This window comes from Neodiprion fabricii, chromosome 1 (assembly GCF_021155785.1).
Source record: "Neodiprion fabricii isolate iyNeoFabr1 chromosome 1, iyNeoFabr1.1, whole genome shotgun sequence".
Taxonomy (NCBI): domain Eukaryota; kingdom Metazoa; phylum Arthropoda; class Insecta; order Hymenoptera; family Diprionidae; genus Neodiprion; species Neodiprion fabricii.
The window spans coordinates 33,199,653-33,224,298 of record NC_060239.1 but is presented as its reverse complement, the minus strand read 5'-3'; the positions used below and the strand labels follow the sequence as shown (position 1 = coordinate 33,224,298).

The 24,646-nt window shown below is 38.9% G+C and overlaps 2 protein-coding genes and 1 long non-coding RNA gene across 6 annotated transcripts in view; 2 read left to right on the top strand and 1 right to left on the bottom strand.

Moving 5' to 3' along the window:
* The window catches only part of LOC124184349 (protein split ends-like), a 121,752-nt gene extending 116,856 nt beyond the window's left edge, over nucleotides 1–4,896 (top strand). For all 4 annotated transcript variants that reach the window (XM_046573944.1, XM_046573953.1, XM_046573972.1 and 1 more), the window contains one exon: nucleotides 89–4,896. The gene's annotated coding sequence lies outside the window, so the exon portion shown is untranslated. The remainder of the gene's footprint in view (nucleotides 1–88) is intronic.
* Nucleotides 4,552–11,596, bottom strand: LOC124184366 (protein spaetzle 4). Its single transcript, XM_046573984.1, has 6 exons — nucleotides 11,191–11,596; nucleotides 7,710–7,894; nucleotides 7,428–7,586; nucleotides 6,585–7,310; nucleotides 6,368–6,490; nucleotides 4,552–6,289 (listed from the first exon to the last, which is right to left on the bottom strand). The coding sequence occupies exons 1-6, from the start codon at nucleotides 11,218–11,220 to the stop codon at nucleotides 6,034–6,036; spliced, it is 1,479 nt and encodes a 492-aa protein (XP_046429940.1). The 5' UTR covers nucleotides 11,221–11,596; the 3' UTR covers nucleotides 4,552–6,033.
* LOC124184372 lies at nucleotides 6,693–15,090 on the top strand. The gene is made up of 4 exons (XR_006871177.1): nucleotides 6,693–6,828; nucleotides 7,729–7,931; nucleotides 12,851–13,835; nucleotides 14,741–15,090. It is a non-coding gene; the product is annotated as an uncharacterized LOC124184372 (long non-coding RNA).
* The last annotated feature ends 9,556 nt before the right edge of the window (nucleotides 15,091–24,646 follow it).

Below are 24,646 nucleotides of genomic sequence, written 5' to 3'. Positions count from 1 at the left end.
ACGTTAGATGCTAAAAATACCAAAATCATCCCATCATTTGCTTCATTCCTAAATAAATTGTGATATCAAGTTGTTTTTTGTTATTTAGATATAGGTATAGAAGAGTGTCACGAAACATGGTTCATCATGCTTTAATAAATCGACCACAAAAAGAGGGTAGAAGTAAAAAAATTCGATGTCAACTGTTTGGGTCCATGCATCGAGTAAGATCAAGTTCTGCATTTTGGTTTCGGCTGCTATATGCTAAGCATAATTTTTAAATGAGACACGGTGTTGCCTTGATGTACTGATGTGGAGGTAGGATTAATGCCACCTTGAAGCTCTGGTTGTGACTAGCTATAGGCATTAAATAATTACACGTTCTTATTTTAAAACCTTGGTAGTACCCGGGTAAGTTATTTTCAAACAATAGCTAATCACTTTCTTGGTAATTGACATCTTTGGAATATTTTAAGCTGGCATATGATAATCTTCGATCCACAGTGCATGTAATATCATGTTATAATATGTATAGTACTTGAGGTTATAATATATAATGTAAAAATTAAATCGGCCAAGTATTCGAAAATATACAATAGGTATATACAGAAAGAAATTGAACAATTCATAATTGTTGCTAGATTACATGAACTTAAATTGGAACAGATTATTAATAGCAAATAAAACCAAATGTCTGGTCGTATAGTGTCAATTAAAAAAATTAGAAATTTCTAAGCGCTTAAGTCACAATACACAATGGAATTGGTAGAGAAGGAAATACACAAACAGGAATTAATCTTTATACAGCAGTTCCTGATTCTAATTTGTAAATATAACATGGGAAAATAAGTATTTCTACAAACAAAAAGCAACACAATTAACTTTTAATAATAATTTATAGCAATTACGGTGAGGTGTATTATTTTGTAAGTTGCATAATTCGATCAATTAAATGTTTGGCATAAGGTAGATTTTCCAATTGCTGAAACTTATTTCTCTAAGTTACTCTTTCAATCATTCAAGATAAAATTTTAAATTCAACAATTTCTTCCTGTATAGGCTTTCAACTATTACTTGTCTAATTGAAAATTTCATAGTTTTTATTTATAACTGGTAACCTTGAAAAATGAAAGGCTCAGTAATTGGAAAAGCTACCTTACGTGGCAAATGTGGTATTGAATTGTATAGAAACAGACGATTTTGTAATTATTTAGAAATCACAACGAGATGATTTTCAATGGATTTCATCACTTCTTTTTTTTTGGAGTTGAGCTAGTTGTACTGGAAATATTGTCATAAGTTGCTTCATGTTTCAAGTGCAACTAAATATTTTCAAAATTGTATTATTTATTGTACTGAGAACGATATCGAGCTTATTGTACTAACCACATGAAGATCTAAGTGGCACGATCTAGCTTTAACCAATTATTAATTTTTTTTTTATGCCATCTTATGTTCTTGAGCCCGTTAATTATTATTATTAGCTGTGGACTTCTCAAATCGTATGAGTTGAGAATAAGATTTATTCGGTCTCTATTGGTTTTTCGTGATCGTTTTTTTGCTTTTTTGCTTTTACGTTTTCTTGTAAAATTAAGTTTTCTAATCGGACAATATTTAGGCATAAGTTTACGCAGACCAAAAATTACAAGAATATAATAATTAATAAGGGTACGATTAATCTTGTTTCCATTGGCAGTTGGCAATGATTTATAAAGTGATATTTAGTGGAGCCACAATACTACTTTAACGTAGCCAAAATGATCTTAAATAGTGACATTAGGAACAAAGAACAAATTACTGGCATATGTTTTAAATATTATATTTGCTATGTGATTTTACAAAGGCTTGCTTGAATATTTGTCTGTGTTTGAACGAATTTCTGTAATTTTACTACTGGAAAACTGAAGATGATGCAACCAGGTCATTTATTGAATACTGGTCACTACTGGTCATTACTGGCTACTACCGGCCTCAAGTAAAATCGACTGCGTCTGTCGCACTCGTATGTATGAATGATATTTTACCACTTCAGTTTTCAGAAAAATTTCTTCTTAACATTGGTTCGTATGATATTGAGGGTCACTGGAAATTCTACAGTATTTAGTAGTTAGTTCTAATACGTCACATTTCAAGCAAGTCCGATACTAAATATAAAAATAAGCAATCGTAAAGTTTAGAAACTTGACAGCTCAATAATAGTGATTGTAATGATACAATCACAGTTTTGCAGATACTGCGTTAACAACATATCATTGTAACAATGTTCACTTATACATATGACACGAATGTTTTAGACAATCTGTATCCAATCATACATTTAGACGTACATACATAAACTACAGTAGACAAAGACATATACATTGAAATAGCGTTAATAGTAATATACCTAATAAAATAATATTACATTCACATAGGTAGTTGCACTTTGCACTCACAATAAGATGACTAGAATTCATTGAAGCATTGCTGGTGATATATTGTAGCTAAAGGGGCTGATGGCATTGACTTTGTCGTAGAAATCTCAAATAGTTCATCAGACTGTCTTTGAATTTCTGTCACTCAAGTCATGCCTGGTCTTGAGTAGTATTCTATTTTTACGAATTTAACATCTCTGTGTTACTTGACTATTACGCAGATACTTTTCTTCTTCCGATAATATTGTCTATGATAATTTCCCTTGTCATCTTCGATTGTTGTAATTATTTCTTGTCCGTTTAATCTTAGATTGCAACTTTTAATACTTTAAACATCGATGCCTAAAGGCAATTAGAATATCGAGATCAATTATTACAAATTAATCACGGGCTAGTAAAAGTTTTATTTTCTATTGTTGGCACATCAATTTTCTCAATGAGGGGGAAGCAAAAATATCAAAATTTATTAAACAAATTGTATACCGTTGTAAAATTTTTCATATCTTATTTACTTACGTAACTATTCACAATAACGAGAAAATAATTCAACGAATATTATTTAAAGGTGGTATGTACCGAGTTTTAATTTGGATATCACATTTTTAACCAAGAAATTAGTATTAAATTATGGAATATGCGAAATGGCCGAAAAAAAATATCCAATTATCACTTACAAAGTCCTCCCATACTTGAATTAAAGAAAGGCACGCATGATTTATTAATTTCACATCGAATGTTGATCGGCATGTGGTTTGTGATGTGTCAGTTTTTTTTATTCATAACTTCATTTAAAAGAACTCTTTGATTAAAAGATAAGTCCATACGATTTTTATGTGTTCTACTTGGTGCTTTTGAAATGTTCGTCACCGATTACAATATTCATTATTGTGCCTTGGTACTGATAGTGATGTATAAATCGCCAATCGAATGTATTATAAATAATATATTTTAACTTTTGGTGCCCTGTGATTAATGATATATTGTAGCATTCTGTAATATTTGCAATGGTGAAGTGTTTTTAGCTTAAAAAGTTTACAGCAATCTGATTCAATTTCAAAATGCAGAAACTATCAACTCCTGAATATTGAAATGAGCTTCAATCTGATTATTCAGTTTATACCATAAAATTGGCTACATAGCTACTCCACTCAGTGCATTATACAATTGAATATACTTGTGACAACTAGACAACTTCACTAACATTTTTTGCTAGTTATTTCATCGTGCAATTGATTAGAATGAAGTGTCATTTCATAGCAATAACAGTAGGTTTTACCCGTAAGATTGAGAAGATCAATGAATTAAAGAATGGTATTCTACTGAAAGTGATGGTATTGTTGAATTTGCCAAACGTATGATTCATTCGTAAAGCGTTTCAAAGAAAAAAGAACTGGCTGCTCAAGTATAGCACTGTCTAGAGTAGTATATATACGATCTTCTTACTCAAAAAGTGAGCCAATGTTGTTCAGCAGTCACTAATATTGTTGTGTTCCTATAATGTGCTCTTCTTGTAATTTGTATACATAATACACATAATATTCAATTAGGCTGTCTCAGTGCATTCATAATAATATATTATATTATCCGAACATGGGTGATATGTTTGTGGAGCAATTATATGATATAGATTAGAGCAGTCCACTTTTCACTGCAATGCAATTCAATGTGAATTAATTAAATCTTACTATATTATATACCACACTATATGCTAAGAGACTATGAGAGAATTTGAGATGAATTTTTCGACATTTTTTCCTGCAATGGTTTTGATACCAAATGTTTTAGCACGTATTTATAAATATTTATATTTATACACAGCTTCTTTACATAATATATATTTGACATTGATTCTTATACAGTAGTTGTAGGTAATGTTGTTGAATATGGAGGTTGTTTTTGAGCAATTTCTGCTCTAACTGGATGCCCAATAAAAATACTAACGTTTAACGTTTATCATTGTTTAATTTGTTTTTTTTTTACAATGCAGCATTTATAACTCGTCTAATGAAATTAAATACAATGAAAATTACAAATAAATCATTATGTAACAAATGGCGGATACTCGCTGGCCAATGTTTAAACATATAGAATATTAATATCAGGTAAAATCTGCATTTTTACTTTTCATTGATAAAGCGACGACTATGAGCCGTTTGTGTTTCGGTACCTTATAACATACGGAATTTGAATCTACGATGATTTTTTTTTTTTTGTAAAAAATTCAAATATTTGAATATTTATGGAATACTGTTATGACAATAGGCAGCTTTAGTTCGTAATATTATTGTTATTATATATTATCCATTAAGTTAAGGAATATGGTGTATATATATTCATAATTTAAACAATAAAATCAAAGTAATGAATTAACAAGAAATGGATTAACGATTACAATCATGAGCGTTTTCAAATACGCACATAGTTTCCGATTTGCCAATTGGTGTTGTAATCGCATGTGTAATGGTATAAGGTTTTGAGCGCTATCACACGCTGTTCATGGGAATGGTGGAAAAAAAACATACGAATTTTTGCTACTGAAATCGCATTATTAGTGCTTACGGTCTTTTGTCGTTAGACATGCGATGTCAAATCAAATTCGAACATCTCTTTTCTTATCCATTTCATTTCTATCGTGATAGTAAACTGTTACTTTATTTTGTTCGTCGCACACATTGGATAAAATGCATGAATTCCCATATTATGTATTAAGTTTTATACAGGGTAAGTTCGTTCTTTTACGAAAAACCAAACTTCTTTTCTCCCTTCTACTTTTTGGACGGTTATGCTTTTGTCAGTTTTTACTGAAATTACATCAGTTTTATGACAGATCGATGAAGAATATAAAAATCATTTCACTCGCACAAAGTGACCTGAGTACTTTTTAACCATTTACAATGTAGTACTGTATATAATTGTAAGTTATAATAACATACGTATGTCAACGTATCTTAAATAAAATGTATCTTGATAATAGGCAAGCAAGATAAATCGTACAATATAAAAATGAAAGCTTTATAATAAGTTATAATTATGAGTAGGTGTAGTCACGGGCAGTAGTGAGTAGACAACCTGAGTTTGGTCGATTCTTGCTGAATTCAGGTATGTGTGTAGTGATTGTCAAGTAACACTGTGTCCACTACTCATGATTACACATATTCAACAAAAACGTACACACAGTAAAGAATCTTAAGAATGTGTTTCACTTTTTTTATTAATTGTTTCAATAACCTGTCGTAAGTATATTATTCACATTCAATCGTCAGTATAGTATGAAAAATATAAGTATCGTGCTACGATTTTAAGAATTACCATAAAATGAAAATTTGTGTGTTTACAAGTGACATATTGTTCCGTTCTTCATTTGAACAGTGATAAACTGATGTTGGGCTTCGATCACAACTCTCAATCGCTCATTTGGAATTCAGCACTCCGAAAACTGAACATAATCCAAACTTAATCACAGTGACAGACACGCAGCGTGTTGCTAAATTCAACGTAATATCTACGTATAATAAATATTCTAGATAATTTGACCTCGACATCAGACAATTAATACTATATATTTAAAAACTTTGTGGCGTATTCCGAATAATTCTCCAACCGGTGTTCCGTAGGCTGTATTTTGACCCCCGATCTGTCCTCAGTGCGTGTACCATTGGGACGGCATTTGATTTTTGGTTTTACGTCGAGGTTTTTGCGCCCTTGGCGAACGAGACGTGACTCGAAATTCAACCGGTAAATCATAACATCGACAGACGCAACAACTTGGAAACTTGAACCAGTCGCTGAAGATACCTCGGCACTCATTATTCGGATCATAGGCCAGCAGTCTGTGAAGTCTGAACTGCTGTTCACATCTACACCCATCCCGGCAGTGCATCTGCTTGTTCTCGTTCCTAATCAATGGATTTTACTCGATATCAACACTAATATATTGCGATTATAACATAATGGTGACGAAAAATTTTACTCACGTGCATTTCTCCCAATGTACGTACTGCTCGAACGGATAAAGGTTCAGCAGGGCGAGTACCTCGCCACGAGTGTTATTCGCCCAGAAAGGTGCGACGACTTCTTCTTTTACCGGACACGCGTTTCTGAAGAAAAATGACATTGAGGAAAATTAAAACTGAGACAAAATCATACAATTTATCAAGTATTCCATCCCGTACAACGTGAAAGAGCCCTTACACTCCTCTCGGCCTCAGGATCGGCGGAGCTTGATCTTTCGCAGCGACGTCCTGGAACAGTTGTCCTCCCGCATTTGGCGAAGCAGTTCCCGGCCTCACTTCCGGTGGTCTGTACTCTGGCCTCGGTCTAAAGTGCTGCTCTGTGGCAGCAAATAGCTGCTCGATACCTGGACCTTTGTTCGGATTGTTTCTGGCCGGTTCGTCACCGAGTTCGACGTCTAGGGGGTCCACCATTACAGTTGTTGGTAAGTCCGTAGTTACTTCCATTTCAGAAGTCATACGTTCGGTCGTCGTTTTGACAGTTTCGGGCAGATCTGTGAGATTTTCCGATTTTACGTCTAGGTTGTCCGGCTGTTTGTCCGGAATTTCATTGATGCTCAGATTTTGCACGTTAGCAATCTGAGCCAAAGTTACTACCGGTGTTGTAGTTTTTTCTACGATCGTCGCATTCTCTTGATCTGTAGAATTGTTGATAGTTTCTTCTTCGGTTTTAGTAACCGGTGTCTTTGTTGTTGAGTCGCTCGTCGTTAACTTTGCTGTCGTCCTGGTACTGGTAGGCCGGAATTGAGGTCGTGAATAATCTCCCAATTTTGGGAACTTGCTGAATCTTCTTCTACCACTAGAGTCGTCGAAAGCTCTGCTTGTAAAGCTTCTATCTTCAAACTCCGCAGCGCTCTCTTGATCCTCATCTTCAAACTCTTCATAGTCGTCTTCGTCCTCAAAGTATCTGCAGCGTTACGAGAAAAAGATATAAAAATTTGTTTTCAACTTCAGCCGATACTTCTGTAGATCAAATTAAAAACCTGAACTCAGTTGTACTTATAAATGACTCCAAAAATCTTACGTGGAATCATCGACTGGCTGAAAAAATTCGTCGTCGATATCAGCCTCGGTAACATCGTTATTATCTATCTCTGCTCTTAGGACGCTGATGTGTCGCTCATCTCCGTACATGCGTCGCATCAGTCCTTGATTTTCTTGCACGAAACGACGCACCGCGTGCCTAAATCCCGTATAATTAATATTCAGTGTGAAAATCAGGGTAAAGATGGATTTTGAAAAAAATTGGACAAAAATTGGCAATTGCAGTCCTTCAAATTTCATTTTACAATTCAACTGAACTAACCATGGGTATGCACTGCCAGGAACGGTGCACCAGTTCTGGTGTCTGAAGTCACAGGGAAGATTTTCAAATCGTGCTCTTGCCGATCTTGAGTAGGGTCTACTACAGGCTGAGGAAGCATCATATCCAAAGTTTCCCGAACTGCCACCTCTGAAGCTTTGACATCTACTCAACTGCAATTTAAGAACCTGAAAAGCCAAGACCCTAGAGATATACACAGTACAGGTACAGCACGTCATTCCGACAGCTTACTCCATTACGGCAAGTAAAAATTATAATTTATTGTATTATTACTATTCATTACATTACAGGGATACAAGGTATTGAATAACTCGAGTTTCAATCCCATTGGTACCTATTTCGAGTCTATTCGAGTACTGCAATATTGGAGTTTTGAACGTAGATATGTAGTTCTTAGTATCGGAGGTCAGTACAATTGTGAAGCCCGCGATAGGAAACGTTAATACTTGATTTGTGGATGATAATATTCTGTACCAATACTCCACCAGTAATTCATACTACTGATGCGTGGTAGCGATGAGATTTGAAGGGTTTATTTCTGTATAATGTTCCGTGGTATTTTAGTTGACTTTGAACCACCAGGGTATAACGGATACGACCGCCAATGAGATATAAGCACGCGAGCAGGAGTACTCCATATTCTTACGATTAGAATACAGTTACATTCTTCAGCAGCCGAATAATAAAGATGTGAAAGTTTGCGACGGACGATCGGATGCGTTTGCTTCGACGTATTGTTGTTCCTAGCATATCGAAGACTTCAGTGAAAGTACCTTCATAATCGGTAACTCGTATGGTTCATGTTTCGCGACAGCTTTCAAATTTGCACAAACATACATAAAACCGGATGACCTACTTTTTGCAGACAGGTAATCGCTTCACCATCCGTGTTTACGACTCTTCGCACAAGTTCAAGGTGATTTAGGTATATACACCCGTATATAAATACACATATGTATACGCATGTACGCACATCTACACACACGCACACAGAGTCATATATATATATATATATATATATATGACTGTGTGTGTGTATATTTGCAATCACTGATTGGTGATCAGCTAAGTTGGCTCTGCGGAGAAATCGTACCGCTTGCTGGATGCCCCGTTATGCTTTTAATTTGATAGATTAACCGTTAACAATTGGACCAATCGGTTTACATGCTTGGGTTGCCGCAAGCAAATATTGAAATCAGGCAGCCCTTCATTATTTGACGATGTCTAGAAAAGTTTTCGATAATATTCCAAGTACGAATAGTTATACACAGTGGTTGGTGATGTTACTGCCTTTTACGTCGTCTTGCGTGTGTGCGATACATGTATTGTTGTCGTATAGTGCAGTGGGTCGTTGAGCACAGAGGCCAGATATATAATATCTGTACCAATTTCAGTTTCGCGGGCAATTGGATAAAGGTGGGCAAGCGATCATCATTGGAACCTTAATTTGTCAGGTGTGTCCTACTCGAGGCGTGATTGAACTTGGAAAAAACTTTCAATGTCAATATAGCGCATAGAATAGGAGGAAACTAGGTATCTTTGTTGTGGATTCTCCGGACAGTCTTACGTACAATTCTATTCGTTGATATCAAAATAACTAGATATAGTAACATGGAAATAGACTCGACTTAACCGTGTCAGCGTAACTTGTCTTTGGAAATATGTTACTACATTACTAATTCGAATTTAAGATTGATTGAATAAATGTAACACTTTCTATCCAATTTATGAATGGTTGAAAAGTTTAATTGATGTAATATGTTTGTTGTATACTGAAAAGTTGACAGTGACACGAGAATTATAGTTGTGACAGTTGGATTGTTCAGAAAATGATAATTTATCTTATACGTAACAATTACTAAACGTAACTACGCGTACAGCACTGAATACTGTGCAATTAATCGCCGTGCATCGTCAGATTTTTTTTTCTCTTACAAATTAATTGGAATCCATCTAAAGTCGGTGCGTGATACCAGCGGCTCTCCAGTTTTGCATACAATGATCAGTGGCATGATTTAAAATTTTTCACGTGTACGTACGCATGCAAGCGCGCACACCAGGTCGATGACCGGTAGGCGGGACCTTTCACATGCACCATAGGTGTACTCTTTCATCACTGCTTCAATTGTTATGGAACAGTAATGAATGACCTGACCTTTCGCAAACTGCTCTTGACGAGTAGTCCTTAACCTTGTTCGAGATTCTCGATAATAATGACGATTGCGCCATCGTACAGTAAATCTTATATTTTTCTTGCGACAACCAAAATTCTGGACAACATGCAAGGACGCGTGAATATTATTAGTGCAGATTTTATGGACGTGTACAATTGTCATCATGGATGATTCAGGGTGGACAGGGTGCGCAACCCACAAGGCGTGTTTCATCGAAATCATTTGGTAATCTCTGAAATTATGCTGAAATTGGTAATATGAAAATAAAATTCTGCATTAGTAATCGTCAAGGTAACCACTGGTAGTCACGAGAAATCACTTAGGATTACAGGAATCTCTTTGTAATCTGAAGAAATTACGTGAAATCTTGACAATCATGAGAAATCACGTCATTATGGTAAAATTTATTTCTGAAGTAAAGTGAAGTTTATATCTCTCGTAATCACTCTATAAAATGTAAGTAATCACGAAATACGTAAAAACGGTCTCAATTTTTTCTCCGGTGAAACACCCCTTGGCAGCCCGCGTAAAAAAATACCTCGTTTCAAACAATTGAAATCAAACGCGGATGTTTCCGATGATCTTCGTCCTGACCGTCCACGACCCGGAGACCAATTACGGTGTTATTTCATTCCCAGCAGATTACGCTTGTTACTGAATGTTATTTGACGATTCTTACGAGGCCCTAAGTGGTTGGACAAGGATCTCGTGGATTTATATTACTCCCTTCACGTTCAGTAAAATATAGACTCTATAGGGGTATGGAACAATAGCGGATATCAGGGATGTGGCTGTGATTTTTAGATTTCTCTCAGTTACCCGTAAGAGAAATAGCTCTAACCGATTTCCGTGAGGATTTTAACAGCCGTAGTATATTTATATATATATATACATTTATATATGTATATATGAAAAAATATATATGCATATATGTACATCTATCGTCAGACCTTATACTATGGTTGCATTAGTAAGGATTTTTGCCGTGCGATACGGACGTGAGTTACACTGTATTTGAATATGTGAGTAATACATGTGGATTTGAAGCTACATCTCTTTATAATAAATCTGTAAACTTCAAAAATGAAATATAAATAGCGTCACACCGTTTATCAGAATGCCTGTAGAGATTTTTATTCGGTCCCCGTTTATAATTACTGATAACTTTACGGTTTCGGTGGAATCTGTGATTGCGAATTAAGTCAAAGTAATTAAACTAGAAATCCGATTTAGAGACACATTCCGTAGACGGATGGCGCAGAAATTCGTTAAACGTCGTGTGAACTCACCGAAAATACAAGCAAAATGAAAATCCTCATAGTTTCAGCGGTCCGGTACAGACAAGGCGTGTAAATCCGAAAATCAGTGTCACTGGTTCACTCTAGTCACCGCAATAGTAAATGGAACACTAGAGGCACCTGTCTAGCCTCGCTTGATCCAGCACCACTCTATCACCCACTGTAAAAGTACACCACATTAGCCACAATCGGTTTGCCTCCGTGGGGTTGGTGCTCTACTGTCGTTGCCCTGCACGACGGACGGCTACATGTCAGGCATGCCGGACTGGACGGGTAGCTCTTCTGCAGTCAAGGGGGCTCTGATTACTGGCTGTCATCGGTACCGGGGTACCCATCGAAGTTCGAAGGAAAAAGTGTGTACTCCGATCCTCGGAGTGAAACAGCAAATACGGCTGGTCGGTCGGCCAGGGAGAGAGGTGCGACGACGGCCTTAAGAGTAGGTCAGCCTGGTGATACCGTTAGTGCGCTGCCACTGATGTGTGTCACGGTGTCCCTACCGAGAGTTCGAGTACGACGCGCTTACAAAAAACTGGCTTCCGACGCCCAAACGGTCGTAACTGGTTGAATTAAATCGTAACTGTGACACTCGGATTTCCCTGTTACCATAAATATACCTCGAAAGCTCGCGTGCGTCGGAAGGTACGATTAAGGATCCTTTGTTGAACAAATTTACGAAGCAGGACGTGGTTCGTCACAGCGAGGTAGATGTTGAACTCTTTAGCGCACTGTCTGCTCTTCGTACTAAAAAATACCCCATTGCAGGTGGATTCGTGATAGGAGGAGTTTCACCTTGCGTAACGAAGCCATGACCGTGACCAGAGGAAATGTCCTTGTAATCTGTGACATGTGAATCACTTGATAATTGTGTTTACGATTATACATATACTTTCAAACTTTCAACTTATTGCAAGTGCGATGTTACGCTTGTTGCTATTTTGCAGTATACCGTTCGAAGTAAGATTTTCGGTATTGGCCATGATATTCGCTGAAGATAGAACTTGTGTAGATATTGCATTTACCGTTATAGAAGTTACATTACACGGCTAACTATAAATACAATCGGGCACGGGCTGCAAATCCCGCCCACACTTTATGCGAGACTATTAAGCGCCGTAGGCATTTAAGATCCCATCAATGTTCATTCTCAAGTCTTCGTTAATCTGATTTATTTCAAGCAATTTCTCCCAGACCACGTGCAGATGCAAGGATACACATTTACCGTTTCTAGATGCATTACCTACAGCGAATACGTTTAAATATGTTTTTACGAACAGGAATCATTTTTCAATCATGAATTGCAGTAGGAGGTGAAACATGTTGCTTTATCTGTAGGATGATTTTTTTTTTCGCTAGTTCAATACTCGAATACACTGACGATCTGCTGATATATGCCGAAGACGGCTTACGTGCTGTGAAATACTAAACAGGTTTTTGGCCCCAGCTTCACTACAGATCTCTTGAGCGAGGTATCTGTACGGAATCATGTGAATCACAAGTCAAAATTCTTGTTGCAAATGGTTGTACATGCAATATAATAACATCACGTATGCGAGATATGTGATTGCGTACGATCTGCAATATCATGTATGTTTTAGTATATAAGGCGGTTTTACGATCTTTCAGCTGGATAGTATCTCTTCTCGTATTGCAGGCTTAGCAACAGAACCAGCTGCATCCGTGTAGGGTATGACTTTTTAATGGGAAGCCGGTGGCTCGGTAACTACGGGGATGCACGTTCAATCAGGCCCACAACTGCAGGCGTACTAACACGTTTTCATGAGTACCTAACTTGAATAGGTGTTCTTTGAAGCGGAAGTCAAGCAACACTTTCACCTCGAAGGTGGTCAGGCAGAAGGCTGTCTGATTAGGGATTAGGAGCAATGTACCCAAGAAAAACACGTTGGTCACAGTGACGTCAAACCAACGTCTACTCGATGGTTCAAAACGAACAGCGAAATCACATACTAAACGTATATGAATTTGAAATGTATTTTTGCTCATATGATTCCGTTTTAGCATTACCATGCAGCTGATCTTTTAGAATTGAATAAATTTACCTTAAATGTAATTTTGGGAATCTACGTATGATCAGGGGATTGGTTTCGTATTTTAAGCGTCGCTTCTTCTCAGAATTTGACTATTGTTTGAAAAATCAGCATGTAGTTTCGCTCTAAATTTTTGTTTGCAGAAAAAAAAAGTACGAAAACTAGAAGATACCTTTGATAAACCCTACAAAATTTGCATGGCTGCACGTGACATATTTTATGGAAATTCGTAGCCATAATATTCAAACATGTAACGCCATTTTGATTTCGGTACCGTTGACGTAGAATTATTGACAATTTAACCAGTATGAAAAAAACACGTAAGGCGCCAATGTGCTCATATAAGAAGAAAGCGAGTTCGAGGAACGCTGCGGCGAGGACGAACTTGAAAGATATTGACGTTTTTAAGGAGATACGTTCCGGCGGTGATCTCCCGTGCTTATAATACTTTCTTATACGTCTCCAGAGATTTATGGCAGCCACTCACTAGCAGCGGATCTGATAGGTTCGTGACCCACCAGCCCACTTATTGAGCCTGGAAAAAGTCTAAAGCCTGGAACTTGAAAGAAGTAATAAAAATCTAAACTACAGGTAAATTATAGTTCCAGCCAGGCCTAGGGTCTGACCTCTTTTCGCCATTTCCAATTATTACATGCTATGAGTGTATCAAAATAGCAAATATTATTTTTGTAGTATATTTCTTCCAGCTTCCAGAATGAATAATTTTTGAATATGTTCTGTCACCGGCAGGAAAGAAAATCTGCAGAAATCTAGCCTGTTCGAAAAATCAAGTAGTAATTAATTAATAATATTCTTCACTGTGATCGAATTCAATTGGAAAACAGCGTCCGTCGCTTTTATTTAAAATTATTGTACTTCATTCATCTGAGGAGTAATCGAAGTTTAACATATCGATATTAATAGATGACTGCCGACGTAACATTTCAAGCAGATACGATAGGTGGATTTTTTTTAGAACAAACGTTGTGTGTATTTGTCGGTTAATATAAAAGAGTTTATCGTTTGCCAAATCGATGAAGATTGGTGAATTTTCTGTAACAACTGCGTGAATTCAAGACGATCGTGGATAATATTGAACATTGGCCGACCTCTCATGTCCAGTAATCATGAGATGATAGATTGTACTTGTGGCGTCGACTGCAAAGGGATCAAGGCATACATAAAAATCTATTACGGTCCTTACGTTTCTTGGGGAATTCTTCGGCATCGAACTCACCGCCTGAAGCATCTCATGGGTAGTAATCAAACCCGCGATACATGAAATTGCAATTACATTCTTGAAAATTTATTTATTATTGATTTGAAAACCTAGTCTGCTCATTTGCTGCGGAGCTAATACGAGTTACATAATGCTTAAAGACCATTTGCTACAAGCTTAACCAAAAATATAAACGAATGTGAAGCTAATTGACGATAAAAAGTTGTGTATATGGAAATATTTATTTGTAAAGTTGAAATTCGGTAATTATTTTCAGACGTCTTGCAGAACATGGGTCACACCGTTGAACTAATACCAACAAAACTATGGGATCGCGTAGAAATCAACATTTGCGGAAGGATAATACATCGAATGAAATTAACGGACTTGAAAATAAACCCGAGAAGTATAGAAGATGATACGTTTGGTCACCACGCAATTAACGCTGTCGTGCAGGCTCTGACGAAAATAACAAATGCACAACTTCGAAAGGATCTAACTTATGAGAGAATATTATGAAGTGAAATAAAACAATAATTTTTCTTAAGGTTTAACTGATTTTTATCCTTTATGTAACTCTCACGTGCTAAGATAGTCTATATTGTGTTAGTGAGAAGTCAGGCTGTCACGTTTTTCAGTCGGTAGACCACATTTTTCAAAATGAGAAAAACGTCTTATCGCCTCAGAATAAATTTTCAAGAATCATTTGTCCACCAATTGGGCCTCATGGAATTGGAAACAGACATCTAGTGCATAATAGGACTATCAGTTGTGAAACTACGAAGGAAATGCAACTGGATCTTATCTTTTTCGGCTGTAACATTGGACCCATTGCTCTTGAATAGTTCTAATTGACCGTGAGCGTAATCAGATTCTCCAGTCGTAATTGACGGAATCACACCGGGGTGGGGCATCAGAGAATTGATTCCGATATTATTAGGAATCGTCAAAATTTTCAGAGAAATCCGAAGGTGTTAGCCAGCCTTCATTCGGAATGCGCGCATTCGACCCTCTCGTAGAATTACGTCAGAATAGTGCATCAAAGAATTGATTCCAGCACTTTTGAAAATCGTGAAAATTTTCGCCAAAAATACAAAGGGGTTACTTTTTTTTTGGGCAAAAAACTTTAGGTCTCAGATTCGATTTAAATGACCCTCGTCCGACCAATTGGACCCTCAGGAGCTCAGAAATCGCAGCGAAAAGAGCGTAGGACCAACAGGAGAGAAACGGCGAGCGAAAAAGCACCTGCTGAAAAATGTCGAAAACACAGGTTCTCGTTTTTCGGCTGTAACTTTTGATGCGTTGATCGCAGCGTATTGGAATTGCGCCCAATCGATTTCTCTCGCAAAATTACGTCAATATAGTGCACCAAAGAATTGATTCCAGCACTTTTGAAAATCGCGAAAATTTTCGCCAAAAATACAAAGGGGTTAGCCTTACTTTTTTTTTGGGCAAAAAACTTTAGGTCTCAGATTCGATTTAAATGACCCTCATCCGACCAATTGGACCCTCAGGAACTCAGAAATCGCAGCGAAAAGAGCGTAGGACCAACAGGAGAGAAACGGCGAGCGAAAAAGCACCTGCTGAAAAATGTCGAAAACACAGGTTCTCGTTTTTTGGCTGTAACTTTTGATGCGTTGATCGCAGCGTGATGGAATTGCGCCCAATCGATTTCTCTCGCAAAATTACGTCGATATAGTGCGCCAAAGAATTGATTCCAGCACTTTTGAAAATCGCGAAAATTTTCGCCAAAAATACAAAGAGGTTAGCCTTACTTTTTTTTTGGGCAAAAAACTTTAGGTCTCAGATTCGATTTAAATGACCCTCATCCGACCAATTGGACCCTCAGGAACTCAGAAATCGCAGCGAAAAGAGCGTAGGACCAACAGGAGAGAAACGGCGAGCGAAAAAGCACCTGCTGAAAAATGTCGAAAACACAGGTTCTCGTTTTTTGGCTGTAACTTTTGATGCGTTGATCGCAGCGTATTGGAATTGCGCCCAATCGATTTCTCTCGCAAAATTACGTCGATATAGTGCACCAAAGAATTGATTCCAGCACTTTTGAAAATCGCGAAAATTTTCGCCAAAAATACAAAGGGGTTAGCCTTACTTTTTTTTTGGGCAAAAAACTTTTGGTCTCAGATTCGATTCAAATGACCCTTATCTGACCAATTGGACCCTCAGGAACTCAGAAATCGCAGCGAAAAGAGCGTAGGACCAACAGGAGAGAAACGGCGAGCGAAAAAGCACCTGCTGAAAAATGTCGAAAACACAGGTTCTCGTTTTTCGGCTGTAACTTTTGATGCGTTGATCGCAGCGTATTGGAATTGCGCCCAATCGATTTCTCTCGCAAAATTACGTCGATATAGTGCGCCAAAGAATTGATTCCAGCACTTTTGAAAATCGCGAAAATTTTCGCCAAAAATACAAAGGGGTTAGCCTTACTTTTTTTTTGGGCAAAAAACTTTAGGTCTCAGATTCGATTTAAATGACCCTCATCCGACCAATTGGACCCTCAGGAACTCAGAAATCGCAGCGAAAAGAGCGTAGGACCAACAGGAGAGAAACGGCGAGCGAAAAAGCACCTGCTGAAAAATGTCGAAAACACAGGTTCTCGTTTTTCCGCTGTAACTTTTGATGCGTTGATCGCAGCGTATTGGAATTGCGCCCAATCGATTTCTCTCGCAAAATTACGTCGATATAGTGCGCCAAAGAATTGATTCCAGCACTTTTGAAAATCGCGAAAATTTTCGCCAAAAATACAAAGGGGTTAGCCTTACTTTTTTTTTGGGCAAAAAACTTTAGGTCTCAGATTCGATTTAAATGACCCTCATCCGACCAATTGGACCCTCAGGAACTCAGAAATCGCAGCGAAAAGAGCGTAGGACCAACAGGAGAGAAACGGCGAGCGAAAAAGCACCTGCTGAAAAATGTCGAAAACACAGGTTCTCGTTTTTCGGCTGTAACTTTTGATGCGTTGATCGCAGCGTATTGGAATTGCGCCCAATCGATTTCTCTCGCAAAATTACGTCGATATAGTGCGCCAAAGAATTGATTCCAGCACTTTTGAAAATCGCGAAAATTTTCGCCAAAAATACAAAGGGGTTAGCCTTACTTTTTTTTTGGGCAAAAAACTTTAGGTCTCAGATTCGATTTAAATGACCCTCATCCGACCAATTGGACCCTCAGGAACTCAGAAATCGCAGCGAAAAGAGCGTAGGACCAACAGGAGAGAAACGGCGAGCGAAAAAGCACCTGCTGAAAAATGTCGAAAACACAGGTTCTCGTTTTTCGGCTGTAACTTTTGATGCGTTGATCGCAGCGTATTGGAATTGCGCCCAATCGATTTCTCTCGCAAAATTACGTCGATATAGTGCACCAAAGAATTGATTCCAGCACTTTTGAAAATCGCGAAAATTTTCGCCAAAAATACAAAGGGGTTAGCCTTACTTTTTTTTTGGGCAAAAAACTTTAGGTCTCAGATTCGATTTAAATGACCCTCATCCGACCAATTGGACCCTCAGGAACTCAGAAATCGCAGCGAAAAGAGCGTAGGACCAACAGGAGAGAAACGGCGAGCGAAAAAGCACCTGCTGAAAAATGTCGAAAACACAGGTTCTCGTTTTTTGGCTGTAACTTTTGATGCGTTGATCGCAGCGTGATGGAATTGCGCCCAATCGATTTCTCTCGCAAAATTACGTCGATATAGTGCGCCAAAGAATTGATTCCAGCACTTTTGAAAATCGTGAAAATTTTCGCCAAAAATACAAAGGGGTTAGCCTTACTTTTTTTTTGGGCAAAAAACTTTAGGTCTCAGATTCGATTTAAATGACCCCCATCCGACCAATTGGACCCTCAGGAACTCAGAAATCGCAGCGAAAAGAGCGTAGGACCAACAGGAGAGAAACGGCGAGCGAAAAAGCACCTGCTGAAAAATGTCGAAAACACAGGTTCTCGTTTTTTGGCTGTAACTTTTGATGCGTTGATCGCAGCGTATTGGAATTGCGCCCAATCGATTTCTCTCGCAAAATTACGTCGATATAGTGCGCCAAAGAATTGATTCCAGCACTTTTGAAAATCGCGAAAATTTTCGCCAAAAATACAAAGGGGTTAGCCTTACTTTTTTTTGGGCAAAAAACTTTAGGTCTCAGATTCGATTTAAATGACCCTCGTCCGACCAATTGGACCCTCAGGAACTCAGAAATCGCAGCGAAAAGAGCGTAGGACCAACAGGAGAGAAACGGCGAGCGAAAAAGCACCTGCGTTGATCGCAGCGTATTGGAATTGCGCCCAATCGATTTCTCTCGCAAAATTACGTCGATATAGTGCGCCAAAGAATTGATTCCAGCACTTTTGAAAATCGCGAAAATTTTCGCCAAAAATACAAAGGGGTTAGCCTTACTTTTTTTTTGGGCAAAAAACTTTAGGTCTCAGATTCGATTTAAATGACCCTCATCCGACCAATTGGACCCTCAGGAACTCAGAAATCGCAGCGAAAAGAGCGTAGGACCAACAGGAGAGAAACGGCGAGCGAAAAAGCACCTGCTGAAAAATGTCGAAAACACAGGTTCTCGTTTTTTGGCTGTAACTTTTGATGCGTTGATCGCAGCGTATTGGAATTGCGCCCAATCGATTTCTCTCGCAAAATTACGTCGATATAGTGCACCAAAGAATTGATTCCAGCACTTTTGAAAATCGCGAAAATTTTCGCCAAAAATACAAAGGGGTTAGCCTTACTTTTTTTTTGGGCAAAAAACTTTTGGTCTCAGATTCGATTCAAATGACCCTTATCTGACCAATTGGACCCTCAGGAACTCAGAAATCGCAGCGAAAAGAGCGTAGGACCAACAGGAGAGAAACGGCGAGCGAAAAAGCACCTGCTGAAAAATGTCGAAAACACAGGTTCTCGTTTTTCGGCTGTAACTTTTGATGCGTTGATCGCAGCGTATTGGAATTGCGCCCAATCGATTTCTCTCGCAAAATTACGTCGATATAGTGCGCCAAAGAATTGATTCCAGCACTTTTGAAAATCGCGAAAATTTTCGCCAAAAATACAAAGGGGTTAGCCTTACTTTTTTTTTGGGCAAAAAACTTTAGGTCTCAGATTCGATTTAAATGACCCTCATCCGACCAATTGGACCCTCAGGAACTCAGAAATCGCAGCGAAAAGAGCGTAGGACCAACAGGAGAGAAACGGCGAGCGAAAAAGCACCTGCTGAAAAATGTCGAAAACACAGGTTCTCGTTTTTCCGCTGTAACTTTTGATGCGTTGATCGCAGCGTATTGGAATTGCGCCCAATCGATTTCTCTCGCAAAATTACGTCGATATAGTGCGCCAAAGAATTGATTCCAGCACTTTTGAAAATCGCGAAAATTTTCGCCAAAAATACAAAGGGGTTAGCCTTACTTTTTTTTTGGGCAAAAAACTTTAGGTCTCAGATTCGATTTAAATGACCCTCATCCGACCAATTGGACCCTCAGGAACTCAGAAATCGCAGCGAAAAGAGCGTAGGACCAACAGGAGAGAAACGGCGAGCGAAAAAGCACCTGCTGAAAAATGTCGAAAACACAGGTTCTCGTTTTTCGGCTGTAACTTTTGATGCGTTGATCGCAGCGTATTGGAATTGCGCCCAATCGATTTCTCTCGCAAAATTACGTCGATATAGTGCGCCAAAGAATTGATTCCAGCACTTTTGAAAATCGCGAAAATTTTCGCCAAAAATACAAAGGGGTTAGCCTTACTTTTTTTTTGGGCAAAAAACTTTAGGTCTCAGATTCGATTTAAATGACCCTCATCCGACCAATTGGACCCTCAGGAACTCAGAAATCGCAGCGAAAAGAGCGTAGGACCAACAGGAGAGAAACGGCGAGCGAAAAAGCACCTGCTGAAAAATGTCGAAAACACAGGTTCTCGTTTTTCGGCTGTAACTTTTGATGCGTTGATCGCAGCGTATTGGAATTGCGCCCAATCGATTTCTCTCGCAAAATTACGTCGATATAGTGCACCAAAGAATTGATTCCAGCACTTTTGAAAATCGCGAAAATTTTCGCCAAAAATACAAAGGGGTTAGCCTTACTTTTTTTTTGGGCAAAAAACTTTAGGTCTCAGATTCGATTTAAATGACCCTCATCCGACCAATTGGACCCTCAGGAACTCAGAAATCGCAGCGAAAAGAGCGTAGGACCAACAGGAGAGAAACGGCGAGCGAAAAAGCACCTGCTGAAAAATGTCGAAAACACAGGTTCTCGTTTTTTGGCTGTAACTTTTGATGCGTTGATCGCAGCGTGATGGAATTGCGCCCAATCGATTTCTCTCGCAAAATTACGTCGATATAGTGCGCCAAAGAATTGATTCCAGCACTTTTGAAAATCGTGAAAATTTTCGCCAAAAATACAAAGGGGTTAGCCTTACTTTTTTTTTGGGCAAAAAACTTTAGGTCTCAGATTCGATTTAAATGACCCCCATCCGACCAATTGGACCCTCAGGAACTCAGAAATCGCAGCGAAAAGAGCGTAGGACCAACAGGAGAGAAACGGCGAGCGAAAAAGCACCTGCTGAAAAATGTCGAAAACACAGGTTCTCGTTTTTTGGCTGTAACTTTTGATGCGTTGATCGCAGCGTATTGGAATTGCGCCCAATCGATTTCTCTCGCAAAATTACGTCGATATAGTGCGCCAAAGAATTGATTCCAGCACTTTTGAAAATCGCGAAAATTTTCGCCAAAAATACAAAGGGGTTAGCCTTACTTTTTTTTGGGCAAAAAACTTTAGGTCTCAGATTCGATTTAAATGACCCTCGTCCGACCAATTGGACCCTCAGGAACTCAGAAATCGCAGCGAAAAGAGCGTAGGACCAACAGGAGAGAAACGGCGATCGAAAAAGCACCTGCTGAAAAATGTCGAAAACACAGGTTCTCGTTTTTCGGCTGTAACTTTTGATGCGTTGATCGCAGCGTATTGGAATTGCGCCCAATCGATTTCTCTCGCAAAATTACGTCGATATAGTGCACCAAAGAATTGATTCCAGCACTTTTGAAAATCGCGAAAATTTTCGCCAAAAATACAAAGGGGTTAGCCTTACTTTTTTTTTGGGCAAAAAACTTTTGGTCTCAGATTCGATTCAAATGACCCTTATCTGACCAATTGGACCCTCAGGAACTCAGAAATCGCAGCGAAAAGAGCGTAGGACCAACAGGAGAGAAACGGCGAGCGAAAAAGCACCTGCTGAAAAATGTCGAAAACACAGGTTCTCGTTTTTCGGCTGTAACTTTTGATGCGTTGATCGCAGCGTATTGGAATTGCGCCCAATCGATTTCTCTCGCAAAATTACGTCGATATAGTGCGCCAAAGAATTGATTCCAGCACTTTTGAAAATCGCGAAAATTTTCGCCAAAAATACAAAGGGGTTAGCCTTACTTTTTTTTTGGGCAAAAAACTTTAGGTCTCAGATTCGATTTAAATGAACCTCATCCGACCAATTGGACCCTCAGGAACTCAGAAATCGCAGCGAAAAGAGCGTAGGACCAACAGGAGAGAAACGGCGAGCGAAAAAGCACCTGCTGAAAAATGTCGAAAACACAGGTTCTCGCTTTTCCGCTGTAACTTTTGATGCGTTGATCGCAGCGTATTGGAATTGCGCCCAATCGATTTCTCTCGCAAAATTACGTCGATATAGTGCGCCAAAGAATTGATTCCAGCACTTTTGAAAATCGCGAAAATTTTCGCCAAAAATACAAAGGGGTTAGCCTTACTTTTTTTTTGGGCAAAAAACTTTAGGTCTCAGATTCGATTTAAATGACCCTCATCCGACCAATTGGACCCTCAGGAACTCAGAAATCGCAGCGAAAAGAGCGTAGGACCAACAGGAGAGAAACGGCGAGCGAAAAAGCACCTGCTGAAAAATGTCGAAAACACAGGTTCTCGTTTTTCGGCTGTAACTTTTGATGCGTTGATCGCAGCGTATTGGAATTGCGCCCAATCGATTTCTCTCGCAAAATTACGTCGATATAGTGCACCAAAGAATTGATTCCAGCACTTTTGAAAATCGCGAAAATTTTCGCCAAAAATACAAAGGGGTTAGCCTTACTTTTTTTTTGGGCAAAAAACTTTAGGTCTCAGATTCGATTTAAATGACCCTCATCCGACCAATTGGACCCTCAGGAACTCAGAAATCGCAGCGAAAAGAGCGTAGGACCAACAGGAGAGAAACGGCGAGCGAAAAAGCACCTGCTGAAAAATGTCGAAAACACAGGTTCTCGTTTTTTGGCTGTAACTTTTGATGCGTTGATCGCAGCGTGATGGAATTGCGCCCAATCGATTTCTCTCGCAAAATTACGTCGATATAGTGCGCCAAAGAATTGATTCCAGCACTTTTGAAAATCGTGAAAATTTTCGCCAAAAATACAAAGGGGTTAGCCTTACTTTTTTTTTGGGCAAAAAACTTTAGGTCTCAGATTCGATTTAAATGACCCCCATCCGACCAATTGGACCCTCAGGAACTCAGAAATCGCAGCGAAAAGAGCGTAGGACCAACAGGAGAGAAACGGCGAGCGAAAAAGCACCTGCTGAAAAATGTCGAAAACACAGGTTCTCGTTTTTTGGCTGTAACTTTTGATGCGTTGATCGCAGCGTATTGGAATTGCGCCCAATCGATTTCTCTCGCAAAATTACGTCGATATAGTGCGCCAAAGAATTGATTCCAGCACTTTTGAAAATCGCGAAAATTTTCGCCAAAAATACAAAGGGGTTAGCCTTACTTTTTTTTGGGCAAAAAACTTTAGGTCTCAGATTCGATTTAAATGACCCTCGTCCGACCAATTGGACCCTCAGGAACTCAGAAATCGCAGCGAAAAGAGCGTAGGACCAACAGGAGAGAAACGGCGATCGAAAAAGCACCTGCTGAAAAATGTCGAAAACACAGGTTCTCGTTTTTCGGCTGTAACTTTTGATGCGTTGATCGCAGCGTATTGGAATTGCGCCCAATCGATTTCTCTCGCAAAATTACGTCGATATAGTGCACCAAAGAATTGATTCCAGCACTTTTGAAAATCGCGAAAATTTTCGCCAAAAATACAAAGGGGTTAGCCTTACTTTTTTTTTGGGCAAAAAACTTTTGGTCTCAGATTCGATTCAAATGACCCTTATCTGACCAATTGGACCCTCAGGAACTCAGAAATCGCAGCGAAAAGAGCGTAGGACCAACAGGAGAGAAACGGCGAGCGAAAAAGCACCTGCTGAAAAATGTCGAAAACACAGGTTCTCGTTTTTCGGCTGTAACTTTTGATGCGTTGATCGCAGCGTATTGGAATTGCGCCCAATCGATTTCTCTCGCAAAATTACGTCGATATAGTGCGCCAAAGAATTGATTCCAGCACTTTTGAAAATCGCGAAAATTTTCGCCAAAAATACAAAGGGGTTAGCCTTACTTTTTTTTTGGGCAAAAAACTTTAGGTCTCAGATTCGATTTAAATGAACCTCATCCGACCAATTGGACCCTCAGGAACTCAGAAATCGCAGCGAAAAGAGCGTAGGACCAACAGGAGAGAAACGGCGAGCGAAAAAGCACCTGCTGAAAAATGTCGAAAACACAGGTTCTCGCTTTTCCGCTGTAACTTTTGATGCGTTGATCGCAGCGTATTGGAATTGCGCCCAATCGATTTCTCTCGCAAAATTACGTCGATATAGTGCACCAAAGAATTGATTCCAGCACTTTTGAAAATCGCGAAAATTTTCGCCAAAAATACAAAGGGGTTAGCCTTACTTTTTTTTTGGGCAAAAAACTTTAGGTCTCAGATTCGATTTAAATGACCCTCATCCGACCAATTGGACCCTCAGGAACTCAGAAATCGCAGCGAAAAGAGCGTAGGACCAACAGGAGAGAAACGGCGAGCGAAAAAGCACCTGCTGAAAAATGTCGAAAACACAGGTTCTCGTTTTTCGGCTGTAACTTTTGATGCGTTGATCGCAGCGTATTGGAATTGCGCCCAATCGATTTCTCTCGCAAAATTACGTAGATATAGTGCACCAAAGAATTGATTCCAGCACTTTTGAAAATCGCGAAAATTTTCGCCAAAAATACAAAGGGGTTGCCTTACTTTTTTTTTGGGCAAAAAACTTTTGGTCTCAGATTCGATTCAAATGACCCTCATCTGACCAATTGGACCCTCAGGAACTCAGAAATCGC